This window comes from Aspergillus versicolor (assembly GCF_001890125.1).
Source record: "Aspergillus versicolor CBS 583.65 unplaced genomic scaffold ASPVEscaffold_1, whole genome shotgun sequence".
In the NCBI taxonomy this organism is placed as follows: domain Eukaryota; kingdom Fungi; phylum Ascomycota; class Eurotiomycetes; order Eurotiales; family Aspergillaceae; genus Aspergillus; species Aspergillus versicolor.
This window is the reverse complement of record NW_024467524.1, coordinates 3,063,280-3,077,624: the sequence shown is the minus strand read 5'-3', so window position 1 is coordinate 3,077,624 and position 14,345 is coordinate 3,063,280. Positions and strand designations below refer to the sequence as shown.

Here is a 14,345-nt window from a genome sequence, read left to right as displayed (position 1 = left end):
ATCAAGACGCCGTCTCCCAACTATTGCCGGGCTCAATACTACAACCTACAACACTGAGATTTCGCTATTTGACAGCTCGATCAGCCTAATTTAGCAAAAGCAACTCTTGTGAATCACGCGAGTTGCTCACTAACGACGATGGGTGCACCGAGCTATCCTCCCCTCTTCCAGGTATGCTGATGGAACTTCAACTCATAAGTCCAAGCTCACTGAAGAAATAAATAAAAAAAAGCTAGAAGACCCTTCCCTCTTCAAACAAGATTCCTTCGTCAATGGCGAATGGGTCGGTTCATCCTCTGGAAAGCGCTTTGCAGTCATTGGTAAGATCATCGCAGTGTGGACGTGATTGGTGATGATAGCTTACAATACCTAGACCCTGGGTCTGGAAAAGAATTTGCCAGCTGCCCGATCAATAGCTCGGAGGATGTCAACGCCGCAGTGGAAGCTTCTCACGACGCCTTCCAAAGATACCAGCTCGTGACGGCTCGTGAGCGCGCAAAGGCACTCCTGCGCTGGCACGACCTCATCACAGCCGCGAAGAAGGACATCGCAACCATTGTAACATACGAAACGGGAAAGCCTCTCTCAGAGGCACTGGGTGAGCTAGACTACGCGCTAGGATTCACCTGGTGGTTTGCGGGCGAGGCAGAGCGCATTCAAGGCACCGTGGGGGCTTCCTCCGTTCCAGGTCGGCGGAACTTTACCATCAAGCAACCGATTGGGGTTTCGGTTGCCATGGTCCCTTGGAACATCCCTGTTGCGATGATCTTGCGCAAGGCCTCTGCTGCGTTGGCTGCGGGCTGTTCAATGGTCATCAAGCCATCGCCTGAGACACCCTTGAGTGTGCTTGCGTTGGTGGAGTTGGCTGCGAGGGCTGGCGTTGAAAGGGGCGTTTTAACGGTCTTGACTACTGACTTGAATTGTACGCCGGCACTTAGTGAGAGTCTTTGCAAGCACCCTTTGGTCAGCAAAGTCACATTCACTGGGAGTACACGCATTGGGAAGTTGATATCACGGCATTGCAGTGACGGGCTGAAGAAACTCACTCTCGAGGTAGGAACATCACATCAATATATCAATACAAGAACATACTAACGTTAGATTGACCTAGCTCGGAGGAAACTGTCCTTTCATTGTCTTTGACGACGCAAACTTGGCTCAGGCTGTGGAAGCCCTAGCCTTGTTAAAGTGGCGCCATGCAGGACAAGCATGTATCACTGCGAACAGAGTCTATGTCCAAAGCGGCGTTTACGATCAATTCAAGAAACTTCTTATCGAAGCAACCAAGAAGCTCAAAGTAGGCCACGGCGCTGCACCAGACACCACAATCGGACCCCTCACAACCGCAGCCGGGATCGAGAAAGTCGAATCCCAAGTCCAAGATGCAATCTCCAAGGGCGGCAAGCTCGTACTAGGCGGCAGCAGGCCTGACCACGTTGATCCTAGAGGATACTTCTACTCGCCGACGATCATCTCGGATGCCACCGCAGACATGATGGTAGCTCACGAAGAGACCTTTGGCCCGCTTTGCGCACTTTTCCGCTTCGAGACAGAGGAGCAGGTCGTCAAGAAAGCAAACGAAACAAGCATGGGATTGGCGTCGTACTTTTTCACTCGCGATGTTAGCCGGTCGTGGCGTTTGGTGGAGAGTTTGGAGGCTGGAATGATTGGAATGAACACTGGTAAGTTCATCCAAGTTCACCCGGTATTTGGAAGATTGTTTCTTACGTCTTTCAGGGAATCAATCTGCTGCCGAGGCCCCGTTTGGCGGAATCAAAGAAAGTGGATATGGAAAGGAGTCTGGGAAGGATATCGCAGTCAATGAGTATCTTGTCACGAAATCGGCGTCTCTGACCCTTGATCCGGCAAAGTCTGTGCTGTAATTTATGCCAAATTTGCTTCAAGCCAACTATGTCCAATGTTCTTTTTATAAGATATAAAGATCGCATTTACCTGAGCTCAGGTTGTCACGTCAATGAAGTTCGTAAGGGGTGGCAAGAGATGGTAATCTAACTGCGGCGCAATCCGGAACCTCACCTCCCAGGATTCGCATAAAAGCCGGCAAGGATACTAATCGTCATTATATCCATACAGTGATTTCGGAATCAATATCCAGGCCATTCTTATCATATGCCTGATCCTTATCAGTCGGACCCGACAGATCCGAGGCATCTCCGAGTGGCGGACCACTGGCCACTCAGACCCACTTCGGCCCAATGGCCGATGTACTCTTTCGCCAGGAACACTCCCAGTCTCTCAGTCTCTCCAGTCTCTCTTCTTCCTCCTGATTCTCCTCATTCAGACTGTCTTCTGAGTCAAAAACTCCTCCTCCTCAAACCCAGTAAGTCTATTGCAGTGTTTCCTCCAACTCAACCAGCCCGTTAACAGCTCTTATCAACCAGACTACCCCAGACATCCCTCAAGATGATACTCACCCGCCTCATCTCCCTCACCAACTTCGGCGTCGCCTCCTCCGCCCTGGCCTTCCAGGTCTTCGTCCTCTACCCGTGGCACCACCAGCTCGACGACGAATTCAAGTCTCTCAAGACCGAACACCTCCGCCTGCTCCGCCGGCTTGACCGCATCGCGCCCCCGGACGAGAAGCCACTCGCCCCAGCGAAATAACTGAACTGAATTCAACAACTGAAGAAAGCGAAGGCGCATAAATATGCATTAGATTATTAGCGGGTAATCCGGAGTTTTGTACAGAGGCAAGAGTTTCAAGACCTAGAGCCGAGCCCAGGTGAATTGTTCCTGACTTGTCCCTGGGATGGACATAGACGTTAGCGCTCATTGAATATAATATCATTAGACTAAGACTTTGTTCACTCCATGTTAAATAGTAGAATTTGGTACTTCTAGACCAACCGTCAGACCAAAGTAGAGCCAAATCTGTAAGCGCAGGCTGGGGCTCCGCAAAATACGTATTACGCTCGATTTATCTCCGGGACGTCCTGGATTTCGCTGTTCATATTGCTGTTCGATATCGTCGTAGGCTGTAGAGAACATTTGATTCCCGTTTGATAGGAGCAGCAGGGCTCTATAAACTGGTGGGGTTCTCTGAAATGGTGAAAAACAGGAGGTTTTATTCTATATATGGATATACCAATATGCTTCTGATCTGGTAGAGCTGAGATTACCAGTTGCAAAGTTGCCGATACCCCGGTTGTAAGAGTGTCGGAAAAGTCAGCCATCACAGAACCCTGCTATCTTGCATGGCCAGAATAGACCTGTTCATATTTAGCGCGTGCATTTCTTTAGGCACGGTATTGCATGTGACAGGCTTGTTCTGCCGAGCGTGACGCAGTGAAGGTTACAGTATTTATTTTTATTTTTATTTTAGGCTATTCCAAAGTTTGATGATGCCTTTTTGACTGATGTTTAGGTCCTAGGTAGATGCTAGCATGCGTTGGATCCGGTATACTAGCAGTCATACAAAGGTTAGGGCTGAGTTCAGGACTTTGATGATGTAAGTAGAGGAAGCCATATCAGCAGTTCTGATAACTCCAAGTAGACGATCAGTGCCTCGGCATGAATCAGCTACTTCCGAAGAATCCAATAACCAGTTCTACTGAGTCATATCTGATTTACTACTAGCACTTAGTGAGCATCCAACACAAACCATCGCAGAACAAATATAAACCTTACAAAAGCACGTGCTTCCAGAATTTCATTTGTAAATTATTGTAAATAATATTGAGGCAGTATGACTACAAATCGTAGTATTATCCGATAACCGGCAGATCACGCAACCCCACCACAGCTCTCGACCGAGTATGACTTCTCCGCAGTATAAATACCACTACATCTCTGCTTCTCGATAAACTCTTCTCCAATAATTATACTAAATATATACAAAATGCCCACCGACCACTTCCCCAACTTCACCTCCCAATACATCACCACCTCCCTCGGCGCGCGCCTCTTCGTGCGTACCAGCGCCCCCAAATCCCCCACCTCAAAACCACCCCTCCTCCTCCTCCACGGCTTCCCCCAAACCCACCTCGAGTTCCACAGAATCACACCCTCCCTCCTCCCCCACTTCACACTCATCCTCCTCGATCTTCGCGGCTACGGCGCCTCCTCCCCCGTCCCCTCCACCAATGGCTCCGGCTACACAAAGCGCCTAATGGGACAAGACTGCCTCTCCGTAATGGAACAGCTCGGATACAGCCCCGACGAGAAATTCGCAGTGCTAGGCCACGACCGCGGCGCACGCGTCGCATACAGACTTGCCTTCGATAACCCCGAGCGCCTGTCCAAGGTTATCGTGGTGGATATTGTGCCCACTGCGGCGATGTTTCGCAGCTTCGGCGACGTGGGCGCCGGGTTGAAGGGGTATCATTGGTTATTTCTTTCCCAGCCGGAGCCGCTCCCGGAGAGGTTTATTGGTAGCGTTGAAGGGGGGAAGATGTTTTTGGAGCATTCGCTGGCGATGTGGGCGGGGACGGGGACGCTGGATGTTTATGATGCTGAGGTCATGCGGGGGTATAGGGAGGCGTACTGTGCTGAGGAGAAGATCCATGCGACGTGTGAGGATTATCGGGCTGGGGCGCACTTTGATCGGGTTTATGATGAGGAGGAGCTGGAGAGGGGGAGGAAGATTCAGGTTCCGGTTTTGGCAGTTTGGGGGGAGGCGGGGCTGTTTGCGAGTGCGATGAAGGCGAAGAAGGAGGGGCCGTTGGAGGTTTGGCAGAAGTATTGTGTTGATGTTCGGGGGAGGGGGCTGAGTTGTGGGCATTTCATCCCGGAGGAGGAGCCGGAGGGCTTGGTTGAGGAGGCCTTGAAGTTTTTGCTGTAATTACTGCCCTTCCATCTGAGAAGTACAATTCTAAAGATGTGGGTGTTTCTTAAGATATAACGAGCAGAGCATTAAGCAACCTTCCTGAGATTAATACCTTGACACTGCAGCTTCAAGCCTGTCTATAGCAACTTTTCTTGGATATGTGATTCTGGTGGTTGGTGCCGAGTACTTAAAGAGTACATATTCATATGGTAATTGTACCGCGGCCGTTCTGGACCCTCATGCCCACTTCTTAGTGTTCGGCTGCAGCCGAACATCTGAGGTACGGGGAGTGCCGCGGTTAGCCCTAACGTGGAGCAAGGCACCAAGGCTCAAGGAGCAACTGGTATCCAAGAGTGAACTGGTCTCTGTAAGATCATGGACCCTGCTGAATTGCTCTTTCAGGCCAGAATAGGTCTGAGAATATTCTAATTTGGCGGGCTATCAGACTTCAGTCTTACGGGGGATTTATAACTGGACGCCCAATTCGAATTACCAACCCCACTTGGCTATTACTTGGATAGCTGTTTTTACTTCAAATCGAGTCAAGGTGTCTCGAAGTGGGTAGCTTTAGTGTGAGCACTTCAAATTATTCATTCTATGCTGACTGCAGTTTCAGAGCTTCCTTAGTGGGAGGCAGTGTCAAGATGGACTGAGGCAGTGTCGAGATCCTACGGAGGTCGCTCTGGTTCTGGAAGAGAATTTGGAAAGATGCCCATCTCAATTTCAATATTGGGGGCCGTTGCAGCGTGGCTTCCAGCCGGCCCAGTCAGACAATGCAATTATGCAGCTGTTATGCACGGTGCGTAATAGACTTCTGGCCCTGTCGCTCATTTCCGCGAATGTAACATCGGCGATCGACGGAATTGGCTGGATCGGGATTAGCTTTGTTTACTCCGCTGTGTTATGGCAACACCATTCCCGAAGTGGAAGGTACGATCCTCCATCGTCTCCTCCGTCGCAGCTTCCTCGCGACTTCGATACGACTTCAATTCCAGGAACCACAAAAATCTGAGGTGCAATCGCGATCCTGTGGTCCCCGCGCCGGTCAATCAGCATCGGGCCCTGCTCCGCTGCCTCGGGTGCCAAGTCATGGTTGTTTTCGCAATGCTTGGGCTGTCATCATGCCCCTTTGTGCGCTCCACATTCAGCCTGGCAGTGCCCATGCTCGCTCCACTTCTCCTCACCATCTGAGCCTCTCCGCTCCTCTCTCTACCAGTTTTATAACGCCCATTCCCCGGCCTGTCCCTCGTTTGACTTGTTCTCTGTAGTCACTGTCATTCGTTTAACTGTCGTTATTCTTAGGTTGTCACTCCTTTGCAACCCTTTCAACTTTTTTGTGATTCTGTGTGTTACCCCTGAATATGCGTACACATCTTCTTGCCCTTCCGGCCCTGGCCGCAGCCAGCTTGCCCGTCTACTCGCGCAGTAGCGAGTCGCGCGCGGGCGCCATCAAAGAGGCCTTCTCGCACGCCTGGGATGGCTATTATGAATATGCCTTCCCCCACGACGAGCTGCACCCCATCTCCAATGGCTACGGAGACTCCCGAAACGGCTGGGGCGCGTCGGCCGTCGATGCCCTGTCCACTGCCATCATGATGCGCAACGCGACTATCGTTAACCAGATCATTGACCACGTTGCGGAGGTTGATTACACGAAAACCAACTCGACCGTGAGCTTGTTCGAGACCACCATTCGCTACCTCGCCGGCATGCTGTCCGGATACGACTTGCTCAACGGGCCTGGCAAGGGTTTGGTGGATGCGAAAAAGGTGGATGTGCTCCTTGAGAAGTCTCAGGTACTCGCCGATACCCTCAAGTTCGCATTCGACACGCCCTCTGGTGTTCCGTACAACAACATCAACATTACCTCCAAGGGCAATGACGGCGCCGACACCAACGGTCTGGCCGTGACTGGCACCCTGGTGCTCGAGTGGACCCGTCTGTCGGACCTGACTGGAAACGACGAGTATGCAGACCTGAGCCAGAGGGCCCAGGACTACCTCCTCCACCCGGAGCCAGCGGAGTACGAGCCCTTCCCCGGGTTGGTTGGAAGCAACATCAACATCAAGGACGGAAAGTTCGCCGACGGGGTAGTCAGCTGGGACGGCGGTGCTGACTCTTACTACGAGTACCTGATCAAGATGTACCTGTACGACCCTGAGCGCTTTGGTCTGTACAAAGACCGCTGGGTGGACGCTGCCAAGTCAACCATCGAGAACCTGGCTTCGCACCCATCTACCCGCGAGGACCTAACCTTCCTCTCCTCCTACACCAAGGACCAGAAGTTCAAGTTGGTCAGCGAGCACCTGACTTGCTTTGACGGCGGTAGCTTCCTGCTTGGTGGAACGCTGTTGGACCAGCAGGACTTTATTGACTTCGGTCTTGACCTGGTCACTTCTTGCCACGAGACTTACAATGCGACACTCACCGGAATTGGCCCTGAAGTGTTCAGCTGGGAGCCCAGCTCTGTTCCTGAGGAGCAGAAAGAGCTGTTCGAGCGAGCAGGCTTCTATATCACCGGTTCCGGGTATATTCTGCGCCCGGAGGTGATTGAGAGCTTCTACTACGCCTGGCGTATCACCGGTGATGAGACAGTAAGATAACAAAGACTAGTTGTAGTATAGATTGCTGACACGTCGCAGTACCGCGAATGGGTGTGGAACGCCTTTGTCAACATCAACAAGTACTGCCGTACTGCATCTGGCTTCGCCGGTCTCAATGATGTCAACGCAGAGAACGGAGGCGGCCAAGACGACAACCAAGAGAGCTTCATGTTTGCGGAGGTGCTGAAGTACACCTACCTAGCTTTTGCTCCCGGTACGTCTCCTGTTTCGCTTGACGAATGATTTACTAATTGCAGCAGAGGACGAGTGGCAGGTCCAGAAGGGCAGCGGCAACACGTTTGTGTTCAATACCGAGGCGCATCCCTTCAAGGTGTACTCGGGCAAATAAGCCGGATGAACAATAATCAAGCTGTATTATATCATCATAGTGTATCAACTTCATTACGCGTTTGAGTGGCTGATCATGTGACTCTTTGATCCACCAAGGTCCACCCACTAACCAAGTGTAGCCTAGCGCTGCTACATATTGAGCAGATTTGAGCACCTTGAAGACAACAACTGAAGGGAGAATGTACCTTGGTGACTGATAATCTTCTCATCTGTACAGTAAGTCCAGGATGCTAGACATATATGAACCCAACCAGTAGTCCTATTAAACCAATTTCATCTAAATCAATCTCCAATATCTCTAAAGAACCACCACCTAACTATAATCTATATCTATACACTTCACCAAGATGTGCGGCATCCCCCGACCAAGCTCTGGCCACAGAATCGCCATCATGTTCCCCTCACCGTCTCCCTCGCCATCATCCTCACTATCATCATCACCATCCTCATCTCCATCCTCCTCCCCAGAACCACAACACCTCCCGGCACAGGAATCATACTCCCTCTCCTTCCGCGAATCAGACCTCCACACGAAAGCCGTCTTCCGGAGTAAAGACGTCTCGACGATGGATTCCTTCCGTGCTTGTAATGATATTGATCTCCGGATTGAGTATGTCTCCCTTCACTCTTTACCCTTCAACTGCGTCAGATGCGTCATGAATATATGACCCGACCCAGCTCTGGTAGGAGTATAACTAATGAGGATTGTAGACGCCATGGTGATTTAACGGTTTCACAACCGGGTCTGGCTATAGGCCAGATTGCGCCTCTTTACGCGTTTCAATTGCGTCCTTCTGAGACGAAGAAACCTGAGGTGTCTGGAGTATCTGAGATGGAGTTCAGTCTCCCGCAGAAACTCGACCTCGGAGTCTCGGAGCTGGGGATCGTCGGGAGGAAGGTCACGGTTGTAGCGAGGGGAGAGGGCGGGGAGGTGCTTCAGACGGGGAATGGGATTGTTGGGTATGATTAGTTAGATTACACTTGTATTACTTGGCTTGTTGCATGGAGTTCGGATCGGTAGTTTTAGCTTATCGGGTAGCAATCTAGGCAGTTAGCAGGTCTGAATGTGAATGAACATGAACTGAATGATGTGATTGACGGTCTGGCCTGGTTGATTGTGTAATGTGCTCATATCTGCTCAACAGGGTCCTCATTAACCCCGCTGTCTTCCAGTTGTACCTAAGGTAATCCGGGTATAAGAAGCCTTACCCCTCCTCTCCTCCTCATCTTACTATCATCTTACTCACTACATCTTTCCCTCTCTCTTATATCTACTCAGTTTGACAACTGCAATCAATCCAAAATGGCTGACCAGAAATACACCCTCCCCCCTCTCCCCTACGCCTACGATGTACGTCTCCAGTCCCCACCATCCCTCCCATCCATCATCAAATAACACATACTAATTGAATGAGTTAGGCCCTCGAACCCATAATCTCCTCACAAATAATGACCCTACACCACCAAAAACACCACCAAACCTACATCACAAACCTCAACGCCGCCCTGGCCTCTCAATCCAGCGCGCAGACCTCCAACAACATCGCCGCCCAAATCGGCCTGCAGCAGAAAATCAAATTCAACGGCGGCGGGCATATCAACCATTCCCTGTTCTGGGAGAACCTGGCTCCCTACAATTCAGCGGAGACGGATATTGGGAAGAATGCGCCGGTGTTGAAGGGAGCGCTTGAGGCGCAGTTTGGGTCTGTGGAGGGGTTTGTGAAGGCGTTTAATGCGACGCTGTTGGGGATTCAGGGGTCTGGGTGGGGGTGGCTTGTTGCCGATGGGCCTGGGGGGAAGGGGAAGTTGGATATTGTGACGACCAAGGACCAGGATCCGGTTACTGGGGCCGTGCCGCTGTTTGGGGTTGATATGTGGGAGCATGCTTATTACTTGCAGTACTTGAATAACAAGGCTGGCTATGTGGAGGGGATTTGGAAGGTGATTAACTGGAAGACTGCCGAGGAGAGGTATAAGAATGGGGTGGAGGGCAATGTTGCTGGTCTTAAGCTGTGATTGTCTATCTACCTAGTTAAACTATCAAAGCATCAATATGCCCTGTTGACAACGCGATCCCAGTTTTTAGCCTGCACAGTTAGGGCTGTTACCATGGTTAGGTTGCCGCCATTCTGATGCAGTTAGACACATCAATAAAACAGTATCAAAGCAGGTGACTCACATATACTTGTTGGGCTTCATCCCAGTTCCGTGATCCAAAAGCCACTGCCAGTCCCACTATAACCTCGCCTTTCGGGGCACACTGAACTGTCCATTCCTGGCCGTGTCCCTTTCCAAAACAGACCTCTCTGCGCAGATTTGTCCTGAACTGTTTGAGTTAGACAAAGTTAATAGCAAAGAATAATGGAGGCGCACCCGTACTGCCCGCTGTGAATACACACTGGAGATGTGTACTTCAGTGATATGCTCCCCTGCAGCGACATTAATCTCGAAGTTCTGATACCCAGGATCAAGGCGCGTGCGGTATTTAGCTACTCCTGCCGGGCCGTTACGGTCAACAAAACGGACTCCAAAGCCGGTTATATTGCCTGAAGGGGCTATTTTTGCGCTTATACACCCCAATACTTGCGACTTTTCCCTCCCCTTGAGGATGAGCGTTTTTAACGGGATCAGATCTCTGTGGATTTGTTCGGGACCGTCGGCTTGGGTATACGGAAGAGGCAGCACGCGAATAGAAGGACGAAGCCAGTAAGACGCCCGATGGCCTTTATACGGTCTTTGGGGGCCGCGAATAGGGCTGGTCTCGTACGCAAACCAGAGAAGATGACTTGGAGGGTAGCCCTGAAACTTTTTCCTTTGTTTAACTAGACATTGGTCTTTATTTTACAGATTAGCAGATGATTACGTGCAGACAAAAGCACTTACTTGGACGTTGACACTCGAGAATGCCGAATCGTGCAATAACGCCACCCTATAAATGTTAGCCAATTCTTTCTCTTCAAATATCCACGTACCTTGGTCTGACCAACAAGGCCAACTAATTCATGGCCTTCAGAAACCAGGAACGGTCTCTGTAGGACCTTGGTTTGCTTTCCACCGTACTCAAGCCCTGACCTGAGGCATACCTAACAACGTCAGCTCTTCCCTTTCAATAGTCATCACTAGAAGCGCACTCTAAGCTCTGTGATGCATGTATGTGGCTGTTCGTCCGTAATTTTGAATTCTTGCATATATGCCACAAATCCAATGATCCAATCCCCGCGGCTAATTTGAAACAGCTCACAGTCGTGTAGGGCGGAATCCACGCATCCAAAGATTCGTCTTTCTCCTTTAAACGTGATGCTAAGTCCAGCAAGACACCTGCCAGGGCGCTTCGTGAAGAACATCTCACACAAAGAGGGCAGCTGATCTATTTCATCCCAGCAACGAATCCACTGGGCGGACTCCACATTGTCGTCTGAAGGAGATGGATACAGAACAAGTGATACGTGCGATGCTTTGCTATGTTGCCTGATAGCATCTGCCTGCTTGTCGGTGGCACATACAGGTACGTCTGGGCTGGCAAATTTAAGATAGTAGTCGCAAATCTGGTCGCACGTATCCCATATGCGCATTCGGTTGGCAAGACATCTCAGCGCGCCTCGCAGGCCATACGGCACCGACAATTCTCGGTCTAGCCAGAGGTAAAGGCGCTTGAAGTCAATGTCCGATCTGCCCGGTCTTGAAGACAAGGACTGATGCTCTAGTTCCCAGAACCAAGGCATGTTTCGAAGGATTAGTTTCTTCCAGAAAGAATTGTGCCTCGTCGCAGTATTGAAGGAGCTCGAGACATGGAGGAGGGCGAATATTGAGCCACCCGGAAGATATAGCAAGATCCGGTCAAGGACATCGTAAGGCAGCCTAGAGAATACGTCCCTTCGGTTCCACCACTGGAACTTTCGAGACTTGGTCCTGTCTCGCAGAAGCAAATATTGGCGTGGCAGATGCTGGCGCAACCGGAAACGACGAAGTGGCTGGGCTACCAGGTATTCGGTCCCTCCAGTGCACATCCACTGTCTCTGCGGGGGCATCATATACCCATAGTCAATGCGCAAGTAGTTTTTGTAGGCGAGCTCGGAGAAAATATGATAGAGGACATCCTTGTCGATGGGCTGAGTATTTCCCACTCTATGAGCGATGACTTTGGTCAAAATCTTTAAACAACACTGGTGCAGAGGAAATGCAACACCGAAATGATGATGAAAATGTATATTCTGGTAGCTGCAAGTCAATCAGAACGGCAATTCATGGACAACGAAGAAGGCATAAATACGCATATAGGAACACTTGGGCGTATTCTGGGAAGTTACTGTCGTCTCCCTCGTTCGCAAGCAGGATAGGAGGTGCTTCGCTTCGTATACATCGAGTCCTACCACTGAAAAAGGCTCTATTTCCAGCCAGTTAAATGAAAATCTCGATTCAAAGTCCCTTGGGCACCTCTGAGGCCCTGGGAGGCTGTCGTTACATCCCAGGCAGACGAAGTCTTCCAGCCACGCCCAGCCCTCTTCCAAAAGCCCAGGGTCATATCCCCTAATTCCAGGAATATACTGCCACATTTTATCGGACAAGCTTGTCGAGTGCAGTCGTTCTTCGCGCTCTTTGTCCACTAGTTTCCGTCGTCGTGCCAGGTCCCTGGGCCGTCCGGAGCTAACCAGGACGTCGTGCTGGCGCAGAGGCACAGAGCACAGTGCACAGTAGCATGTATTATCAGGAGGTGTCATTATAAAAACTAATTATAGAAATAAATAATGCATGGTGGTAACAAGCAAACAGCAGCTGGCCGTCAGCTGTCATGTCGTTGCTGTCTCGTGCTTTCCTGATTATAATCATTACAAAAAATACCAAAACCGTGAAATCAACACTGAAAAAGACAGCCACTAAGGGTATAACAGTTGTATTTCTTCCTAATACTCTTAAATCAGTGAGTCTCTTCAGAAGCTGGAGACAGGGATGGCGCAGAGTGGTCGGATTAAGGAAGAAAGGGCAGGATTATGGCTGAGAGAGGCATTGGGGGTCATCGAGCCATATATAAGGATATGGGAGGGTGTATGGCCTGATACAGAGAGGGGAAAGATGCTACGGCAGATCTTAGTAGAGAATGAGCAGCTTTTTGCAAGATGGAAGGCTTCGCCGCATTTGAAAGAGTTTAGTTTTGTGCTGGGTCCGAGAATAGACAGATAGCAGGTTGCTACAGCGAGGTTGTCGTTCTATTATGTTGGCATATCTGGTATATCAAGCTTGGTTAGGTTCTCGTCCCATGTTCTTTGCCTTGAGTTCTTTCTCACTACCCAGTTAATCACAATGATCGTGTTCAATTGGGAATCAAAGTTTCAGACTGTAATGAACCTCAATCGACGATAATGATCGGTTGAAGATTAAAGGCCTTGGAGCCACTAGCTCTAGCTTATTTAGACGGCATTGATCGTTCCAATTATAAAAAAAAAGCTGGGATAATTGGGTTCTTGACATTCAATCAAAATACTATTCACATATTATGTGTATATACATACGACCTAGGCTGTCATATAATCAGCGATTAACGGCTGCGGGGAGCCGAACCTCGGCTGCGGCAACTCACTATAATCTCCACTATAACTGCCCTGCACCCATCTCTTTCTTTCCAACTCCCCATCTCCTCTGTACATCACCAAAATGTCCGCCGCAGAACAAGTCCAGCTCCAAAACTTCCCCTCCATCTTCTCCCTCGAGGGCAAAGTCGCCGTCGTAACCGGCGGCTCTCGCGGCCTCGGTCTCTACGCCGCAAGCGGGTCCGTCTCCGTCCCTACCTGCCCACCAAGTAGCTAAGAAGAAACTAACACTTTAAAGATTACTCCAAGCAGGCTGCTCAAAAGTCTACATCACTTCCCGCAAAGCCGCCGCGTGCGACGAAGCAGTCGCAGCCCTCAACGCGCTACCCAACCTCCGCCCCGGCGCAAAAGCCATCTCCGTCCCCGCAGACTCCTCCAAGGTCTCCGAAGTCGAGCGCCTGGTCGCCGAAGTCTCCAAAACAACAAACCACGTCGACATCCTCTTCGCCAACGCCGGCGCAACATGGGGCGAGGAATTCGAGAAATTCCCCGAGTCCGCCTTCGACAAGGTCCTCGACCTCAACGTCAAGAGCGTCTTCTTCACCATCCAGAAATTCTTCCCGCTGCTGACGGCGAACGCGAGTCGCGATGAGCCCGGCCGCGTGATTATCACGGGCTCCGTGGCCGGTATTACACTGGGTAGTCTTGGGAAGAATGCGTCGTTTAGTTACAGTGCGTCCAAGGCTGCTGTGCTTCATATGACGAGGAATTTGGCGGTGGATCTTGGGCCGCGCCATGTTCTTGTCAATGCGATTGCGCCCGGTCTGTATCCGAGTAAGATGGCGAATGGGCTCATTGAGCTCCAGGGTGGTATGAAGGATTTGGAAGATACCAGTCCGAATAAACGCCTGGGGAAGCCGGAGGATATTGCTGGGCTTGTGGTGTTTTTGGCGAGTCGCGCAGCCAGTCATTTGAACGGTAGTGTTATTACGACAGATGGAGGGGCTCACCTGAAGGGAAGAATGTGATTTGAATACCTTTTTTTTTATGTATTGTAGATGCGCCTATTTACAACTATAG

General features: G+C 50.5%; 7 protein-coding genes across 7 annotated transcripts; 6 read left to right on the top strand and 1 right to left on the bottom strand.

Annotated features, from left to right (window-relative positions):
* The first annotated feature begins 121 nt into the window (after positions 1-121).
* ASPVEDRAFT_146375 (NAD-dependent succinate-semialdehyde dehydrogenase) lies at positions 122-2,735 on the top strand. The gene is made up of 7 exons (XM_040808089.1): positions 122-171; positions 233-320; positions 374-1,053; positions 1,112-1,682; positions 1,738-1,870; positions 2,303-2,341; positions 2,403-2,735. Exons 1-7 carry the CDS (start codon positions 139-141, stop codon positions 2,623-2,625), a joined length of 1,767 nt encoding a protein of 588 aa, XP_040662722.1. The 5' UTR covers positions 122-138; the 3' UTR covers positions 2,626-2,735.
* Positions 2,736-3,752: 1,017 nt separating this feature from the next.
* Positions 3,753-4,999, top strand: ASPVEDRAFT_36349 (alpha/beta fold hydrolase). The gene has a single exon (XM_040811193.1). It carries the CDS (start codon positions 3,860-3,862, stop codon positions 4,799-4,801), a length of 942 nt encoding a protein of 313 aa, XP_040662721.1. The 5' UTR covers positions 3,753-3,859; the 3' UTR covers positions 4,802-4,999.
* Positions 5,000-6,147: 1,148 nt separating this feature from the next.
* Positions 6,148-7,738, top strand: ASPVEDRAFT_119574 (glycoside hydrolase family 47 protein; the record flags this gene model as incomplete). Its single annotated transcript, XM_040805715.1, has 3 exons — positions 6,148-7,380; positions 7,429-7,603; positions 7,647-7,738. 3 exons carry the CDS (start codon positions 6,148-6,150, stop codon positions 7,736-7,738), a joined length of 1,500 nt encoding a protein of 499 aa, XP_040662720.1.
* A 349-nt stretch (positions 7,739-8,087) lies between these two features.
* On the top strand, positions 8,088-8,710 carry ASPVEDRAFT_49042 (uncharacterized protein; the record flags this gene model as incomplete). The annotated part of the gene is made up of 2 exons (XM_040814112.1): positions 8,088-8,350; positions 8,452-8,710. The coding sequence occupies 2 exons, from the start codon at positions 8,088-8,090 to the stop codon at positions 8,708-8,710; spliced, it is 522 nt and encodes a 173-aa protein (XP_040662719.1).
* A 333-nt stretch (positions 8,711-9,043) lies between these two features.
* ASPVEDRAFT_119904 (superoxide dismutase) lies at positions 9,044-9,756 on the top strand (the record flags this gene model as incomplete). The annotated part of the gene is made up of 2 exons (XM_040805749.1): positions 9,044-9,091; positions 9,160-9,756. The coding sequence occupies 2 exons, from the start codon at positions 9,044-9,046 to the stop codon at positions 9,754-9,756; spliced, it is 645 nt and encodes a 214-aa protein (XP_040662718.1).
* On the bottom strand, positions 9,599-12,458 carry ASPVEDRAFT_67768 (F-box protein; the record flags this gene model as incomplete). Its single annotated transcript, XM_040815964.1, has 6 exons — positions 9,599-10,061; positions 10,140-10,562; positions 10,624-10,669; positions 10,713-10,823; positions 10,872-11,903; positions 12,111-12,458. The coding sequence occupies 6 exons, from the start codon at positions 12,456-12,458 to the stop codon at positions 9,976-9,978; spliced, it is 2,046 nt and encodes a 681-aa protein (XP_040662717.1). The 3' UTR covers positions 9,599-9,975.
* Positions 12,459-13,389: 931 nt separating this feature from the next.
* Positions 13,390-14,293, top strand: ASPVEDRAFT_49040 (oxidoreductase, short-chain dehydrogenase/reductase family; the record flags this gene model as incomplete). The annotated part of the gene is made up of 2 exons (XM_040814111.1): positions 13,390-13,505; positions 13,564-14,293. The coding sequence occupies 2 exons, from the start codon at positions 13,390-13,392 to the stop codon at positions 14,291-14,293; spliced, it is 846 nt and encodes a 281-aa protein (XP_040662716.1).
* Between the last annotated feature and the right edge of the window lie 52 nt (positions 14,294-14,345).

Bases quoted from the DNA above. Each gene is read 5' to 3' on its own strand.
- ASPVEDRAFT_36349 (XM_040811193.1), top strand. From the start codon at position 3,860: ATGCCCACCGACCACTTCCCCAACTTCACCTCCCAATACATCACCACC.
- ASPVEDRAFT_146375 (XM_040808089.1), top strand. From the start codon at position 139: ATGGGTGCACCGAGCTATCCTCCCCTCTTCCAG. The intron at 321-373 runs GTAAGATCATCG...TACAATACCTAG, and splicing joins AAAGCGCTTTGCAGTCATTG to ACCCTGGGTCTGGAAAAGAA. The intron at 1,683-1,737 runs GTAAGTTCATCC...TACGTCTTTCAG, and splicing joins AATGATTGGAATGAACACTG to GGAATCAATCTGCTGCCGAG.